Below are 19,002 nucleotides of genomic sequence, written 5' to 3'. Positions count from 1 at the left end.
CTCAGCACACAAAGAATGATGGCAGAAAACAAGGAGGGTCCTTCTTTCTGCAACAGCCCTTCTTTTCATCCATTTAAGCAGGACAGGCAGAAGCTCAGGCTGGTCAATGCTGACTCACCCACCTCTCTTTGACATTGCACAGGCAGTGACCTCCCCATAGCTAAAATCTCCTGGGCTGTATTTACTTGCTACCTACGGAGAACAGAGCAGCAGGTGGGATCCATCCTCACACCCTGCCCCTGCAAGCTGACACCACGCCGTTTCCACTCGGCCCCACAGATGCTGCAGTACGGCAGCAGGAATCTGATTTTCCAGTGCCTGGTGCAAGGTAAGGAGGCCTAAAGAGATCTGAACGCTTCTGCATATGGCATTCCTGATGAATGCCATTGTTTTTCAATCATTTTTTTTGAGCAACACCTGAAAAATGAATCAGAAAGTAAATACGTTGCAACATGCATTTCACCTCAAGGACTATTTTATATATATTTCTTTAAGTATCTTTCTGGATTGCAAATCACTCTTTTTATGTAACTACACACCTATGTACACCTTCACAGACATGTCTGGGCCTGTTTCTGCAGTCCCTACACAAATAAAATACCCATCCACTTGAATGGGGACTTTTTTCAGATAAATGTGGCAAGACTGGGCCTTTGGTGCATACGTGCAAGTATCCTGCACACACATTTTAAAATTATTAAAAAAATATAGTAGCTATAGATTTATAACTGATCAAAATCTAAACACAGTAAAACAGCACTTATTACAGTATAGTCTATCTAGGTGAATTTACGTTGCTTATTTATATGAAGCAAACAAAGGAAAGGAAATGTCTGTGACCCTGTAATTACTGATTAACTGTAATTACAGTTTTGCGTATCCTTTCGTCTGTCCAAAAGTCCAAAAAGATTTTTGCAACTAAAAAGAGGGATTTGCACCATTTCTTTCTGACATATGGATGCTTCTCTAGTGCTTTCCCATCTTTTTGAAGTATCTTTTGCAACAACTCAGACTCCTTTCGGTTGCTTTTGTTCACTTCAATCACCATACTAAAGAAAAATCCCTTACTAAAGAAGGTAACCTTAGCAAAGTAGCAGCAGCAAAGCCATACTGAAGTCACTACTAGTCCCATACTCAGGCAGAATAAAAGGTAAGGGCTCTAGGTACCAGCTTCAGCGTCATTACTCTTATAAAGCTAATGCACAGCAAGATGGCCAACCCGCAGAGACACGTTGCTCTCTAAATAGCACTTTCATTACAGCACTTCATTATCAAAGCCCTTTGCACATAAATTTACAAAACACAGCAAAGACAAAGATCTCTTTTGCATATTAAATCAAGGAAACCATTTCATCTACAAGTTCATTCTTAGTGTGCTGCATATTTCACAGCTAGTCAGTATGAGGTGGTGCTCACTAACACACAGTATAACTCTAAGACCAAAAGCACAACAACACAAATATATAAAGCTTAAGCACAGGTCCTTCACCTACCCCTGGCTGGTATTTCCCAAGCAAACTCTAACACCTTTATCAAGGACATGAGTTGCTTTTAAAGTAATCAGACCTCTGGAGTCTAGCGTAAAGTTAAGGAAATACACTCTCACATACTGTCCAGGTCACTGCTGGTCGGTAGGGACTTGTGAAATGGTGACCATTGTGCTTCACTTCCTTTTTGATCACTTTATCTGTAGTGTGAGCAGTTTTCACAGCTCTCAGCATAGCACGGAAGCTTTTAAAAGAAGCTTTGTGCATTCATGCATTACAAAATCAAAATCCAAGTCCAGATTTGGATTTAAACCCTCACACACACCCCTCCCAAAAAAAGTATCCCTCATATAGAACTGGCACTTAAAACTCCAATCTTTGATCAAAGATCTTGTCATCTAAGTAAGACAAGACAAGGCACTGGACAGCAGCCCAAGTGCTTCGGACTAAGAACTTATGTGAGCAAACTCTGTTCATTTGACTACACCAGCACAGCTGAAACAGCAAACCTCACCCTCCTGTGTTCGCAGTCATACCAGTATGAAAGGGCATATACCAGCAGCCTGCTACGCCACAGTTAAGCAGACAAAATAAACTCCAGCAATATGTGGCACCTTTTCTGCATCAGGAATTTGCCATGTTAACTGTATCAGCTGAAAAATTAAGCTTGGCATAACTGACAGAGTTACATAGGTGACTTTTTAAAGAATACACCAGCCCTTTTACTATCTTCGTAACATTCTCAACATACAAAAATGACACGTTAAGCCATCTGACATCTTGAAATGCATAATTTTAAAATAAGCATCATAATCCAAGCCACAAAGTATCTTCACTGTATTCTAACTTCATTTCCTGCCAGTACTTATCACAGATACCTGACAGTGTTTAACTCGACCTGCACGACAGTGAATCAACATTCGGATACCCTTACAAAGTCTTTAAAAAAATCAAAGAGGAAATGCCTTTTTCCATCTTACGCTGTGCTATTTGAAATAAAAAATCAACTCAGAAAATATTACTATGTTATCTCCTTGCTACTCATCCTGAGAAAAGCTTGCAGAAGTGTGAAGAAGCATGTTTCTTCAATAAGGACTCCAATCTGAAGCCGAGATGGTCACTGTAGGAGGAAGTACACACATTGCTCATGCGTTGGCTAGAAGGAAAACATTACAGTCAATGAGAAAGAAAACATGATCCGCAGAGGAGAGCAGAAATACAAGACACAAGAAGGAAGAAGAAAGAAGCTCTAAAACAATTGCACACCATGATTAACACAGTTACCTATTGCTGTGAATGGGAGTTTAGCATTCTCTTCTATCCTGGCTGAAAAATTTCATAAAGTGATCTTGTTTGTTCCTATCATGTCTATCTGCTATATTTCACCAATACTTTGTGACATTACAGAACAAAGACCTCAAGTTATATACTTGCCCTTAAAACTACAATGCTAAAGAGTACATTTTCAAAAATGCCAGAGTGCTTTCACTAAAATCTGGCAATGCCCCAAGGTACTCAATTCAGAAACCTATGTAAAGTCATACAGTCTATGCTAAAATTCTCCACCACTGATTCTCCTCAAAAGTTTCTTTTTCATAGTGAAATGATAACTACATTAATGTGCTCTGTTTATCCCTAAACCTTTTGGAAAAGTGCTTCTTATCTGACTTGTTTTCCAGGGCAGTGTATGCCCTGTGACAGAGGAGTTTTGCTCCTCCCACACTGTTACAGTCCCAACTCTGCGAGCAGGAAAGAGGTTGGTTTCCTAGATCTTATGGGATGCAATGCCTTGAGGAAATTTATATCAAACAATTATTGCATAATCTCAGGGTGTAAGAAAACCTCTTACACCATACACAGGCATCGAGTTCCTGTTACACTTTTGCGTCAGAGGAAGAAGTGTCCCTGTCAACAGCAACTGCAGGTTCCTGTATGAACCCGCAGGATCCCCTTGCTGTGCATGTGGAGGAAGTTGAAGATTTCTGAGGGCATAGCATGAAAACCAGGGCGAGGTTTCACATTGTCATAGTAGTGGTGAGTTATAAAAATCCCTGAGGGGTTCATGGGGAAGGCCCAAAAGCCAAAAAGGTGGACCTCTTCACAGAGCTCCAGGGCAGCAGTCACTAGGATCAGTCCAGTGCTAATCCTCTTAGCCCGCACCCCTTGGCCAAGCCAGTAGCGTGAGACATTTATGAGATACTGGGGATGAAAGTAATAAACAGCTTGCTGAGATTCAAAATCATCCAGGACATATTTGACCCGGATTGAGACATCCGTGTTGCGAGTGTTGTAGAAAGCTGGCAGCAGCACGGAAGCGTTCTCGTAGACCTGGAGCACGTCATAGAAGGGTTTCCTCCATTTTTCCAGCTTGTGAAATCTAAAGGGAAAAGGACGCAAGTGATGGTCAGACCAGTGTGGACTCAATCTGGACCCAGCAGACAAGAAACCTCCAATGGGCTTTTACTGAAACATTTCTGACACAGACATCATTGAAAGGCGAATATAATTAGATCTGTAGCTGATGTGTCAGTATGAAATGTAGGGTAAAAAATGCAGGGGATAAAAAAATACATTTTCTCTCCTCTTTTGAGAATACATTCATTAACCAGTGGACAAAATTTGTAGACATTTCTGATCGTGTCTCACTTCTCATTTTATTATGAGAAGTATGTCATTTTTCCAAGGTTTGGTTAACTGTATAGTGTGCTACGCAGTGCATGACTGTATGAAAAGTGGCAAATACCAAAGCAGAGCAAAAACATTTCTAAAATTACTAACTGCAACATTTAAAAGAAATCCACAATGCAAGCAAATTATTTTATGTTGCTCAAGAAAAGAAACACATTCCCCCATCAAGAAAGGAAAGCAAGAATTAGCCCCATGGTCCCAAACCTGTCAGCAAGGTGGCATTAAGGTATTAACAAATTTAAAATCACTCAGTCAGTCCTGGCTACAAAGTTTAACTGGCAGATTTTAAAAATACATATGGCAATGTGTGCTACTTTATTTAAGCATTTAGAGTGGGAAACAGTTTCTTCGACCTTAATGTGTCCAACACATTTGCCCGGGGCTTGCCAGCACACTGCAGGACTTCCAGGGAAAGGATGGTTCTGCTGTTATGATTTTAGCTCACCAGCTTCCCACTTTCTGTCATCAATGTGCAGGTCTAAGTGTTTAACACATTTCTATAAGATGTTACAGATTCCATATACTGAATGACTTCAATTCAGAATGAAATGTATGATTCATAGTGTCAGTTTAAAGTAATATTGGGGGGAAAAAATTCTCTGTAGCAGTTAGCATTTAATGAAAAGTAGATTTGGAAAAGCAGTAGGAGATGAAAATACAAAAACCAGAAATGACCTTTCAGTAATTATACTGGGATTGACAGTCACGACATCCGTCTTTACCCCAACGTCCGTAAAGTATTTCTCAGATATAGGAGGCAAATTGCATCTATAAAGGAAAGAAGTTAGTAAGAAAGTTAAAAAATTCCTTGCACATTTTCAGGACTAGAAAGTAGAATTGATTTAAGCATTTCTTCCAAGCAACAAATCTAGAAACAGATTGAGAATTTAAAATTGTGTCAAAACGTGTTGATGGCCAAACTGTGCATTAAAGCAACAAGTTCTTAGGGGCTGTATGAAGAGCTCTTTTCTTCCCCACATCCGTGAAAGATGAGCCCTTTTGCAGACGTAGCCAATGATCACTCATTTGCTTCCTTAATAGCGGTTCAGCTATTTACTTTGGCAGTTTAGGATGAAGCCCCAAGGAGAATCAGCCTATAAAATCAAAGACTTCCTCAGCAACGGATGAGCTGTATTCAATAATTAATAGATAAACTATATCTATAACATTGGCTTTAACATGCTTTGGTTTATACCCAAGAGGATTTAGAGGAAATGCTCCACAAGAGACAAATCAGTCCAGTCCTAATTAATACAAAACTATCTGCCTCCCTTCCTTTTCCCTTTATAAGTATCTCCCAGGGCGGTGTAAGAGCAGCAATTCTGACTCTACAGATTCACCAGAGGATGTCAAAACTATTAGGACCAAACTTGTGAAAATTTGCAAACCTTGACTTTGCCTGGCCTCCCCTCACCTTGGCCTTGACCTAGATTAATCAGCTCACAAAATTTAGATCATCCCTCAGGAGATGCTGAAGTTACTGATATGCACATGCACAAAAGCTTCACTTCCATAGGAAACCCAGACCATAAAAAAGCTCCACCATGTGTTATCAGAGGCAACATGTAGCCTTGAAAGTTTTACACTCAGTTTAAGCTAGCATTAGATACTTGCTGAGATCTTGAAAACTTTTTGAAGTAATCTATAAGCCACAATAAAAGCCATCACTGTTGACATCCCCACATCTCAAAAATACTGCTGTGCCTAATTCCCAAACATCTCCATATTTTTTAATATCAGGGCTGAATAGGAGAAACCGTGAATACCACAGTTTGGCTGCCATCATAATTTGTTCAGTCACAAAGACAGGGCAAGTGGGGGAGCAGAGGAATGCACAAAAATCCTTCAAAGACCTTCTCAGACTCAGGAGGTTCACATCTACCTCCCAGAGAGTCCCTCTTTAGAAGGTCAGAGAATTTTATTTTAGCCATCTCATGATTCTCATAAGCAATGTTATTTCCAGCACTTTTTTCTGCTACGTCATGCAACACCCTTCTGAAGTCCTCCAGCATCCTCAGTTCCACCTAGCACTGGGCACTGCGCTCATTAGATTATATTTGAAAAAGGTTTTCAAATATTCGTCTCCAATATTTTAAAACAGTAAACTCCCACCAGGATCAAGAAAGAATGAATTTGTCAAAAGTTATAATTCATTATAAAAACAATACAATCTGAAAAAAACCCGTAGTTTTGTCATAGGACTCCAGAAATCCATCCCTACAAAAAGCGTAGTCCCATCTGCAGAAGCACCCAACGTTTCATTACAGATCTCCACTCTGGCCAGTAGATGGAGACAGATAATAACAACTAGTAAGTGCAGTTCACGGGTGTGTATTTTATATATTCTATTGTACCACAATTCATTACTATCAGAATTTATTTCATAGAAAAATCTGGTTGCATCCTGCTGGCTGCAAGCTTCCTGACAATAAAAGATTTCCCCAGATGTCCTGAAGGTTTCACTGAATGTTAGCAGTTCTCCACAGGTAGTTTTTGAAATATTTTAAGGAATTGTTTTGTTAGTGACCAAGATGGTGATTCCTGACAGTCCGATGAACTGGTGTCAGACTGGAAAGTGGATGTGTTCAGACTTGACCTTAAACACAAGCTTTACTTAAAAATTGATGGCAGCAGACCTTAAGCCCTTAAACGCTAGCACATCTTTGTGTCCTACATGTTTTGGAGGTGGTGAACCAGGGGGCTTTTTTGCACCAGTACTGATGTACTTATTCGTATTTCACTTCTACTTAAGCCTCTGCTTAATTAATTACTGGTAGAAAAGGAATTTCTAAGTTCTGTACTATCTGATCTGTTCTTTTTATGCAGTTGTGGTAGAGTTCAAGGAAGAGCAACAGTGGTAAAGATAGATCTCCACTGAAAGTTCTTACACATAAGTGATAACATCTGCTGCCCATTATTTCCACTTCCACTCAACAGTTTGTCACCTCCATGTGTAACACATACCATTCATTTCAACCATACTGACAGCTGTGATCCAGCACAATAGAAGGGAATTTACAATAACTATTTAATATATGTAGGGTACACTAGGCTCTTAAGAAGCAAATTATGTGAAGCTCAGACTGTTTAACAGATTAAAATAAGACAATAGTTTTCCATAAAATGGGCACAAGAGTTAGACACAAGGGGTCTGAAAATAATGAATACTGAAGGTAGATCAGTACAATTTTATTCTCATTTAATGCCAAATTAAATTACGAATGCAAGGACCCAAAATCTGACTTAATTTTTGCTGGTATGCAATCAGAGAAATGCATTGATTTATGCAGTTATTCTAAACTGACAGGAACGTATCTAAGATCAGAAAATAGGCCAACAGAACTAAAAAGATTTTTCGTCTCTACAGAACATGTCATGAATCTCTGAGCTACCTGTCATATGGCATGACCTGGGAAAAGAGCTTAACAGGATTTAGAGAGGGATTGGTCATGCATATGAATAATTGTGATGAGTTGACCCTGGCTGGATGCCAAGTGCCCACCAAAGCAGCTCCATCGCTCCCCTCCTCATCTGGACAGGAAAGAGAAAATACAACGAAAGGCTCGTGCCTCCAGATGAGGACAGGGAGGTCACTCAGCAATTACCCTCATGGTCGAAACAGACTCTACTTGAGGAAAATGAGTTTACTTTATTACCAATCAAATCAGAGTAGAATAATGAGAAATAAAAATGAAATCTTAAAACACCTTTTCCCCCCTCCTCCCTTCTTCCCAGGCTCAACTTCACTCCAGATTTCCCTACCTCCTCCCCGTGAGCCACGCGGAGGGACAGGGAATGGGGGTTGTGGTCAGCTCCTCACACACTGTCTCTGCAGCTGCTTCCTCCTCAGGGGCAGGACCCCTCACACTCTTCCCCTGCCCCAGCGTGGGGTCCCTCCCATGGGAGGCAGCTCTCCACGAACTGCTCCAACATGGGTCCTTCCCATGGGCTGCAGTTCTTCAGGATCTGCTCCAGCGTGGGTCCCTCCCATGGGGTGCAGCCCTTCAGGAACAGGCTGCTCCTGCACGGGTCCCCCGTGGGGTCACAGGTCCTGCCAGAAAACGTGCCCCAGCGTGGGCTCCTCTCTCCACAGAGCCACAGCTCCTGCCAGGAGCCTGCTCCAGCATGGGCTTCCCTTGGGGTCACAGCCTCCTTCGGGCACCCATCTGCCCCGGCGTGGGGTCCTCCATGGTCTGCAGGTGGGTATCATCTGCTCCACTGCTAACCTCCACGGGTGTGGGGGCACAGCCTGCCTCACCATGGCCTTCACCACGGGCTGCAGGGGAGTATCTGCTCCGGTGCCTGGAGCGCCTCCTCCCCCTCCTTCTTCACTGACCTGGGTGTCTGCAGGGCTGTTTCTCTCGCATATTTTCACTCCTTTCCCAGCTGCAATTGCCCAGTGTTTTTTTCACCCCCTTCCTAAACATGTTATCCCAGAGGCGCTGCCCCCATCACTGGTGAGCTCAGCCTTGGCCAGCAGCAGGGCCATCTCAGAGCCGGCTGGCACTGGCTCTGTCAGACTTTGGGGAAGCTTCTGGCAGCTTCTCACAGAAACCACCCCTGTACCCCTCCACTACCAAACCTTGCCATGTAAACCCAATATAATAATAAAAAAAAAAATCTTTCCCATATATATTAAGAATTAGAAAAGTGCTACAAACTCCATTATCCAGGGATGCAAGTCTTGGGACACCCCAGCCTATGCAAAGCCTGGATAACTCCACACATGGAGGGAGCACAGAATGAAGATACTCAACCTGCAAAGTTATTCAGGTGTCTCTGCACATGCTGGAGTCTACAGTACTGAATACTGTAACTTGTATTATCCAGCACTTGAGCTCTGCACCACTCCAGAAACACACCTCTGAGGCTCATGAGCTGCACAGCATGGAGCTATTAACATCTGGCCAAGCTGCTTGTCACACAATAGAGGCTGTACCTCTGCTTCAGAACTGCCCCGGAAAATTATGGCCACATTCAAGGGACACTGCTACTGTGCTAACGTCCACGGAAGGATAAATCACAACCTGTGTAACAGGGGATTTCCTGAATAACAACATTAAACTTTGTTGGTAAGTCAATGATTAACCACAGAGAGTTAGGGAGAAATAATTCCTCAAAACATAGTTTTAAAATAAATATTATACAGCGAGGTGTTTTTTCAAAACTTTGAATTTTTTGCAAGAAGCAGGCTTGATATGGCCAGTTTGGCAAATCCCATGTTTCCATATGAGAGAGAATAGTCTTGCACTCCTTTATTTGTCACTAAAACAGACAAAAAGGAAAATTGTGCTGTGGTGATTACCGAAACACGAAGTCTGCACTGTCAATCTCCCGGCCACATCTGCTGTTCTTCAGAATTCCTCCGTTCCCAACCACCGCACATTTCTTAAACTGGGAGCGGTGGTACGGCATATCCTGCAACATCACAGCAAGAAAAGAGATAAATATCATGAAACATGGAGGCAACAAGTCTCTCTTTTACTTTTTCTTAAGCAGCTGCATCTTGCTGCAGATGCACTAATCATAGGAAGTTGACACTGGTTCTGGCCCACAATATTCCCATGGTGTACATAACTGGATGGTATTGTTTTCTGTGTGATTAGAGATAGTATGGGCAACTAACGCAAAGGGGAAAAAAGCAATAACATGGTTTTGTCCAGACTCAGTAACGGAAGAAATCATTTTATAAACTTGCTTTTCCTTCTGATTCCCACATGAGGGTATGAACCATAAAATCAGCATACCCCAGGCATTGCTTTCTGAGCTGTCTGCAACCTGCTCACTCCTGAGGCTCTGATGTCCTCTTCTGATAAGTCTGCACAGATAGCTCTAGAGCAGCCACTAAAGCCCAAGAAGCCTCTCTAAGTCAGACAGCACATTACAGATATTTATCAGAACCTAGCCCAAATTTTAGTACTAAATGTACTAATAGTATTAATGATTATTAATTAGCGCTTGTACTACCAGCAGTGTCTAGAGCCTTTGGTCATGCTCCTTTCTGGACTTGTGTAGCACACATCTTTCTGTAATCTTTGGACAAAATTCTGTCTTCATATGCAGAAATGCAGAAATGCAGCTGCTGCTGCTGAAGCCAGAGAGAGTGAAAATCACATCTCCGAGAACAGAACTGGGCCGTTAGGGTGAGAGGGTTGTGACGCAGAGCTGATCCGCGCTACATCTTATGAATATGTAAAGGTGTGCTTATATAAGCATGAGAGCGCTCGTTTTTGGTACATACATATTTTATCAATAATTTCATACCACAATCTACAGAGAGATACAATAGTGGCATGGCATTTCTAGGTGACTATTCCCAGGATCTTTCCATAGCATTCATAAGCCGTGAGGCAAAAGGGCATCCAAGTACACCTGTTTGGGAAAAGCAGCAGCTTTCTAACAGAGAGGCAATACAGAGTTGTCCATGCTTTTGCCAGAGATTTCTTAACACAAAATGCTTCAGCAGGCCTGAAAGGGAGATCAGAAACCAGTCTCTATACTCAGCACAAGGCTCTCGCCTTTACAGTCTTGCTCCCGTTTTAGCTCTTTATCTCCTACATTTGCCATGCCGCAGCCCTGCTCCTAGGCAGAGGGTGGCTTTGGCCACATAGGTGCTGCCCCGTGAATCCCAAAGGCACTTTGGCCTCGGATAGAGCCTGCAAAGCATCTCCAAGGCATACCGGGATAAATACAACAGCAGCTATAGCACATTCCTAGCAAAAGCGTAGGCGTCTGGCCTTTCATGCGTGCACCTGCGCAGACAGGCAGCATTTTGAGGATAATACTCCTGGACTTAGATGTATCCATTCTTTGCACGTCTCCAGACGCCAAAGTGCTTTCCTAGATCTGGGCCTTTCCCCTGCTCTGCCCCAGTTCCCCATGTGCACGTTTAGATAACAGCACTACCCTACCTCATAGCAGTACTCTAAAAGCAAACAGATTAAAAGTGGTTAGGCCCTGAAGACAAGGTTAATGACACAAATCTAACTACTTAACTTGAATATTTTTCTGACTTTCTGAAAGGGGAAAATTTCAGTTATCCTCTCCAAATATGCCTTTTAAATACAGTAGGTGTGCCCCATGATAAATCAGTAGTCACATAAGACCTTTTCTGCACATCAGCCACTATGTGCAATGGGAATTGCCCACTGGTTATAACTCTGAATCACCCTCAGGTCAAGGATCATTTGCTGAAAAGGTTTTGAATAATCATTATGATGAATATATTTAAAAATTGGGCAGCCTTTTCATAGATAAGCTGCAAACAGAAATAAGTGTAAAACTAGTTATTTATTGTGAATACGAATTATAAAATAATCAGGCTCATAAAAAAACAGACCTACCCCAAATGTTGGATTTATTTTGTGTGACTATTGTACTTTTTAAAAGTTCTGAACAGTAAGTGCCTCTTTTATTCAGCTTTCTTAAGTTGTTTCATTAGCCACTTTGCTGCTAGGTCAGTAATATTCTGCAGGAAAATATATATATATTTTGCATGCTAGAGCAGGTGATTACTAGAAAATAGGATAATCAGCTAAAATATCATACCAAAACCAAACATTTTCAAAGTATAAGCAATGAAGTTTGTAGAAAAGTCAAACAGCCAACTGCTAAATGCTTGGCTATAGGATAGCATGTAATGCAGCAAGTAGAGTGAAGCTGATTCTGCAAACGGACAGAGGCATGAGGCACCTTCGGAAACATTTTGAAGATTTCTTGGTTGATATGGAAGATTCCACTAGTCTCCACTTCATATTTCAGTTTAGTTCCCAAGGGAGTATTTTTCTGGGTGGTGAACAGAAAGGCAGGGGCATTGCAACACCTCGACAAAGTAGACCTGTAAAATGAAAAAGAGAGATAAGATCAAGGAACTGATAGCATGCTTTAGGATTTGCAATTACTCCTAACAAGGCATTTTTCAGCAAAAAGAAACTTTTTAGCTGTAGGAGGGGTAAAATTGTGGTTTGCTGGATTTTCCTTTAGAAAATTTCAGATTCAGTGAAATTTTCCTTGATTGAGGAATTCAGGGGAAATGAAATAATAAAAAAAAAAAAAGAAAACCAGAAGAAATTAGATCCCCGTACCTGTCTTTTCTAGGCTGCAGGAAATACATGTGCATATTCTGCCCTTCTCCAGACCCCAAAGCTGAGCTTCTACCCCAGTATCCTGGCATAACCATCCTAATGCATTAGTTCCTCCCTGCTTTAGAGGTCTTCCACTTTTTGTAAAGTATTTACTCATCACTGGGCAGGAAACACAGGGTTTAAAGCATTAATCTGGGGATGTGGAAGCTTGGCAGGGCAGGGACTTAAACACAGCAATACCTAAAGACACTACCCTACTTACCAGACTACTGTGGACTACAGCAAGCTTTGATTATAAAAAAAACTTTTAAAGGTCTTAGTTTTTCGTTTGACCTTGCATATGCGCATGAGGAAGATGATGTGGCCCAGACAGATGGGTGCCAGGCAGACTGGTCATGCCTCCAACTCCAAAATCTCAGACAAATGGCCAAAATTTTCTTTGCCACTGAGGCAAAATGGCCAGTATTCCAACGTAAACAAGAACTGGTTTGAAATCTCAAAAAATGGGACTCTTGGCATAAGAGAAAACCTGTTCAGCTCCAATAGGAAAATTAAATAGGATAAAAGGGTCCACTTCTTAGCTCCTATCTTTCCCTAAATGCTTTTGCCCTTTTACTGGTGGAGCCAAAAGCCTGGACTTCAGCTTACTCTTACTAAAGAGCCAGTTTGTTTCTCAGTCAAAGCATCTTATACCTTTAGAGAAAAATACATGTCATGGCAAATGCGCAAACATGAAGACAAACCAAATGGCTTTCAAATAACCTAGATTAAATACCTTGCCTCTCGGGTATGTGGCCTCATTATGAGTTGGAAGAATAAGCCAGTCTTCTTTATGGGCTTCATTACAAGCACCAGAAAGTAAATACACAATTATGGAAAGATTTCAGTGATGTCCAGTTACTATTATATACTTGGCTGATGTCAAATGACACAATATGATGATCGGATCAAGGTAGCAATTAAGACTGAATAAGACAATGAATAATTTCTAATAACAAACTCATTAAATAATTACAAGCAGGTAGTGAGATTGAATTGTGATATTTGAGACAAAAAAAAAACCCTTGTCATTAGTTCTGCATTAAGGAATTGAAAGAGATGTTCTTTAATCTAATATCCAACTGGTTTTCCAGAGGCGTGTCCCTTAATGTAAATGTCTGATAACTGATGGAGGAAGACTGTCAAGGAAATTGTTTTCCTTAGTCTCCAGATACAAAAGCTACTGTGATTTGTGTGCTTCCCCCGTCCCTGCTGCTTAGGCAGCTGCCATTTAACTTTTGCTGGATTCTCCCCAACTTACCTGAGAGTCCAGAGCTGGCAAAGGTCAAAAGCCCACAGTTCAGTGTTGTTAGACCAGCACCTTTTAGCCTCCTACTAGTCTGCCTCCAAACTTAGAGACTGATCTCTTTTAAGGAACTACAGTTTCCCCACACATTCACACACTGAAGTGTCTGCCCCATAAGGCAAAAATGAGACAGATTTTGAACCTTTTTTTTCATAAGTAGTATGATCATTGTTCCTAGAACCAGCTAACAATGGTTAGGTTACATCTAAGTGCCAGTGGCAGTTTCTTAAGCAGTGATACATGTCAGTCACGTATAGCCAGTGACAGGAGTCTTACATCTCCTCTTTCTCTCAATGCACTGTCTAGGATGGAGATGGATTCTTTGCTTTGTGTGCTGGTGTTGGTGGCCAGAGAGAGAGTGATGGTCCTCCTAATGGTCTTTAGATAGTCCTTCCTCATTGCTCCCACCTCCATACTTCAGTGTGTTCCCTGCACCCTCGGCATAATCATTAGTTGTCTTATTCCAAGTAGTCTTTAAGACAGTAGGCTGTAATCCTGAATGGCTCTTGTCTTCAAAATGGGCTCTGATAATTGCCCATCAAGTAATTTCCAGAAAAAAATATACTTAAAAAGACCCAAAAAAACCTTACATGTGGAGCTCCTGTTGGAAAAACACGAACCTGGGACTAACAATTAGTTACTTTTAATGACGTTAATGACTAACTTAGCACATGCATTCTCACATTCTGTCATTAACTCATGACAGCTCTATCCTGGAATCGTGCAAGAGAAATTATGAGAAAGCTGTGGGGTCTTATTCCAAGCAACAGCTCTGGATCATGCCAGTGACTTACAGATCTAACCGGTCAATGTTGCACTTACTCTGAAATAATGTGGTTTCACTAGAGCTCCTCAGATATGGCCCTTGAATACACCAATATACACCATTCATACACTGTGTTGGCTTCATTCTACCATTGCCTTCACAAGACCAATTTCAAAAGTTGTATCTTGAAAGGACCATGGAGGGCTTTCAGCAAAGAGGAAGTCACATGAAGACAGACTACTACAGAAACAAAATGTAGAGGTCTCTGAAGACCAGAAAAAATACCTAGATAGTCAGGGAGTAATAGCTGAGAATCCATTAAAAAAAGGGAAGTGATAAACGAGGTCTGACAGTACCTAATACACCACAGAAAAAATCCAGTTTGAGTATTTTGTAGGCCAAATCTGCAGTGTCACTAATGGTATTACCATTTTACACCACCAGAAAACTAGGCTGACAGATGCAGCCATTAAGTCTTGGCTCCATCCTCACATCTGCCTGAATCATACCTGGAAAAGCCTTTCCCATACCAAACTCCTTGCTTTACCTGTGAAGACTGTCCCACATGCCAGCAGAGCTCTCTTTCACTTTTGCTGCTGACTTTTTTAAAAGTAGAAAAAAGTCCATATTTATTCAAAAGAGTAGTACTCCAGCAATAACAGTGTTATAATGCTTATTCTTGCTATCCATATGAAGTTTTGATCTCTCTACAGGAAGCTAAACTCAAACTAAAGTAAATCTTACTCAGTCTCATTAATGTGGACCATTCTTACTTGAATAAATTAGCTTCTGTGACATTCATCTCCCATTTGCACATCTGTAGGCTTTTCCATCTGTCAAACAATTCAGTCTGCTTCACCCTAAAAGACAAAAAGAAAGAAAATAAAAATGCACTTTATTTCAAGGACTTCATTTCCTAAAACAGCTGTAGCCAGGGTACAATGCAGTAGGCTTTTGATAGGGTAAAGCAGTCAGTCTATCCAGTGCAAAACTTACCACTTTTATTTCTTTTTCTGCTCAGACACAGCAACTCTAAGCCACATACACACAGGTACTGATGGAGCTCTTCAGATGTTTGGGACTGATGCCTGATAGGCATTCTCCATTTCTTCAGGATAAAAAATGCAATATCAAGCAAGAAGTATCTACTGTACCAAAGCCTGTCCACAGTCTCCTGAGAGGCTAATGAGTGTCTAGCGACTACAGAGTCTTTGAGGGGAAAAGTTGCACCTACCAGAAGGGCCCAGAGAAGGTAGTATTGGAAAAGAGGATACTTCGATAATTTGGCCAACTACCATTATATTTGGGTGAGATTATCTCAATCCATGAGTTCCTACAGAACAGCACTGTTGGTAAATCTATTTTGTGAACTGCAATAGCACACGTGTAGGGATAAACATCTGAAAGAGTAAGAGGACACGAAAAGCTCTTTACTTAAGGACCTCTCCCTCCCTCCCTGTAAATAAACATACTTCTTGTTATATCAAAAAATTACACCCCTACTTCCACTAGGCTGATACAGGATGACACATTTTTGGTGATACCATGCCAACCACTTGTACCTTAGAGTTCATACATATTCTTCTGGTTTTGGACAACAGAGATAACAAAGGCCTTGCACATACCTAGAGTTAGGGAGCAATGCCAGAATCTGGCTGGGAAATTTTGAAGTCTTGATTTCTTAAAGACTGATAGGTCTTAATGAGTTCTCTTCAGGCTTGAGGGCTTTGAATGTTTGAATAAAGCAAAGACTTTTAAGATAATTATATGTTTAAAGTGAACAGAAGTTAGGATTTCCCAGGCTGTGGAATTTACAGGAAGGAATTAGGTCATATTGTACTTTCTTTAGCCCACCAGAGCACATCAACTTGGAAATCTTCCATTACCGTAAGGGCTGACTTAGGAAATGTAGCACATTAGAAGCAAGCACATCAGAAGAACCCAGTATAGTAAAAGAGCTTAATGTCAAATGGCATATATCCTAAAAGCAAGCCTAACTCTATGCAGCTGAGCAGGAGTCCACTACATTCTGTGCGCCACTGGGTAAGACAAAGAGAAATTAGTAATTCTCTGTACCATCTGAGAAGTATGCAGAAAAGCAATTCAAATCTCCCTGTCTTCAGCAGAACATTGGCAGCAGTGTCACATTCTCAACCCTTCTTTTTATTTTTAAGCACTGCAAGTCAGCAAGCAGTGCAAAGCTGTTACTCATGTATCCCTCATCCCATACCAAACAGAGAAGACAAGGACATAACCTACATTTTCCTGTCCACAGAATCAGTGAGGGAGACGTGCTTAAAACTCATGTAGACCTGGAGCAACAAATTGTATTTGCTGTAGCCTTGACTGCTTAATGCTATGCGCTTGTATAGCTCCACTTTCAATTGAGATTCTCAGTGCACCACACAGACCTTTAATAAGCCTTGTGGATTGTCGCTAAGGTTACTAAACCACTGGGTTTAGATATGGTAAGGGATTAAGCATCATTTAAGCACTTAAATTCAGTGCAATGCTGTAAATGCAAAGGGGCAACACAAAAATACCCTGCTTTACTCTGTCCAGTGAGCTCCATTGGCAACCTAACTTTTTTGCCTGATTCTGTCTCTGTGGCTTCAGAGGTACATCTCATTCAACTCATTAGTCTTCTGATGAACATACAGGACCACAAAAGACAAAATATAGATATTTTATTATATCTCAGAATCGCATTCGCCTACTTCTTCGTGAGTGTTGTTAACTTGTGAAACTCACTGCTGCAGGAAATTGTAGAGGTTGAAAGTACAAATGAGTTCAGAAAAGATCTAAACAAGTTAACAGAGAGGTCTGTTGTCCACTCTGACTACTGTAGTCTAGTCACCACCTACCACTCAGCAAGTCCCCATGCCGGTATTTGTTATCAGGAAGGGCTAATCTTTTTCCTTCATTTCTTAGCCTTCACTGCTGGCCGTTGTCAATCATAGAGCCTTATGGATGGATGGACACTTGCTATGAGTCAGTCTGGACTGATCTTCTTCTTCAGTTACACTCAGTAGAAGAGCTGGCATATAATATTACAAATAATATTACTCTGTATTTTATTCTAAACAGTGATACTGAGCCTGACCAAGATGTCTCAATGTATGTGAAATGCCTCCAGTTTTTTTCAAAAGGACCTCAGACTGAATTCAGATGTGACTACTTGCACATATAAAAGAACTTCAGGAATCCTTCATGAGATCCCTATGGACGGGATCTCTTAAGCTTTGTATCTCTGACAATCTTATTGTAAGATAACATTTTCTTCCTTCCTGAGAAATATCCTTTTAGCAAACATTCATTCATACTTACATAGACAAAACCTTCACCTCAATGATGTCCTGCCGTAATTCCAGGCATTTTGTAGAGTTGTATTCCAAAGGCCCTTCATAAAATTCAAAATACCTGAAGAAGGACAAGAAAAAAGATTATAAATAACCCTTAGACTGGAATACTTGTCTTACATATCAACTGAAGTTTGCTTAAAGTTGTAATTTATGATTTCTGCCTAACAAGACTACACTGACGGGCCCACAGGCAGGTTACTGCTTCACAGGAAAACACAGATGTTGCTGGTTGTAGAAAAGCCACCCATGCCTTGTTTGTCGATCTCTACAAAAGTTCCTCTATCTTGTAGGCACCAACAAGCTACCTTTTCCAGCAGTCAGCACGTGGCAGCTGCCACTGAAAGTTGGAGGAAAGCACTGATTGCTTAAGGAACACCGTTCCCATCCTTCGGGTATCTGAATGTGCTGACAGTTTAAAAATCAGTTCCTTAAATTTTGCTGTTAGGTGGAAAGCAAAGTGCTAGAGGTTGCATTTTGCCCATGGAGACTGTTGCATACCTCTAAGCTATTGAGTTTTTTGTTGGGATTTACTCTTCTGGTATATTTGGAGGGGATTCTTAAAAAAAAAATGAGATGGTTTTGAGAACAAAAGGATTCGAATACTCACAGCACAAATGACAGAACTATTCTTAATTAAAATATAGCAATAAATGTTTACTTTTTTGGTTAAATTCCAGCCATCAAACTGGAGTGAAGGGAAACAAAAACACAATGGTAGATACTCATGTTTAGGGGCCAGAGAAAACCCAGGCTGTCCAGTGAATTCAATGAGACTGTACTGAAACGACAAGAAAGATTTAGGGTTTAAACCAAGCTTTGTATCAGTTTAACCACTTATCATCAGAAGTCTGTATTATGAACCAATTCCTAAGAACTGCACATACTCCTAAAGCAGTTATGAGCATAATGAAGAAATACAAGGAGATGAACTGGAAGAGTAGGTATTAGGACCAAAGATAGAGCAAGTTATTTTGATGGATCCTTTAAAATCTCAGAATATATGAGGCTGTAACTCTAAACTATCTTTCAAATTTTCAATATAAAAGAAAAGTATAAGATTCCTGGAAGAGAAATGTAGCGTTTTGGTTTTGCATTATTTTAAAAGAACAACAAAATTCATGTTTGACCTGAATGTCTGTTCAGTTCTGAACATATAACCCTAAAGTAGGAAAGCCTTGTTAGTTTCCTTAGTAGTTTATGCTTATAGTTAATAAAAAAATTTGTGAGATCCAATGTTTGATCTGTTCTGGAGAAGTGGTAAGCATTCACA

At 40.8% G+C, this 19,002-nt stretch overlaps 1 protein-coding gene across 3 annotated transcripts in view; it reads right to left on the bottom strand.

The window, feature by feature from the left end:
* Window positions 1-326: 326 nt before the first annotated feature.
* ST8SIA5 (ST8 alpha-N-acetyl-neuraminide alpha-2,8-sialyltransferase 5) overlaps window positions 327-19,002 on the bottom strand; it is a 69,137-nt gene continuing 50,461 nt past the window's right edge. For all 3 annotated transcript variants that reach the window (XM_064438526.1, XM_064438528.1, XM_064438527.1), the window contains 6 exons: window positions 17,698-17,790; window positions 15,144-15,230; window positions 11,868-12,012; window positions 9,481-9,593; window positions 4,851-4,943; window positions 327-3,864 (listed from right to left, as the gene is read on the bottom strand). In XM_064438526.1, coding sequence (XP_064294596.1) covers window positions 3,396-3,864; window positions 4,851-4,943; window positions 9,481-9,593; window positions 11,868-12,012; window positions 15,144-15,230; window positions 17,698-17,790 — 1,000 coding nt within the window. In that variant the 3' untranslated portion in view covers window positions 327-3,395. The remainder of the gene's footprint in view (window positions 3,865-4,850; window positions 4,944-9,480; window positions 9,594-11,867; window positions 12,013-15,143; window positions 15,231-17,697; window positions 17,791-19,002) is intronic.

This window comes from Phalacrocorax carbo, chromosome Z, assembly GCF_963921805.1.
Source record: "Phalacrocorax carbo chromosome Z, bPhaCar2.1, whole genome shotgun sequence".
Lineage (NCBI taxonomy): Eukaryota > Metazoa > Chordata > Aves > Suliformes > Phalacrocoracidae > Phalacrocorax > Phalacrocorax carbo.
The sequence above is the reverse complement of the archived record's forward strand: the minus strand, read 5'-3'. Positions and strand labels throughout refer to the sequence as shown.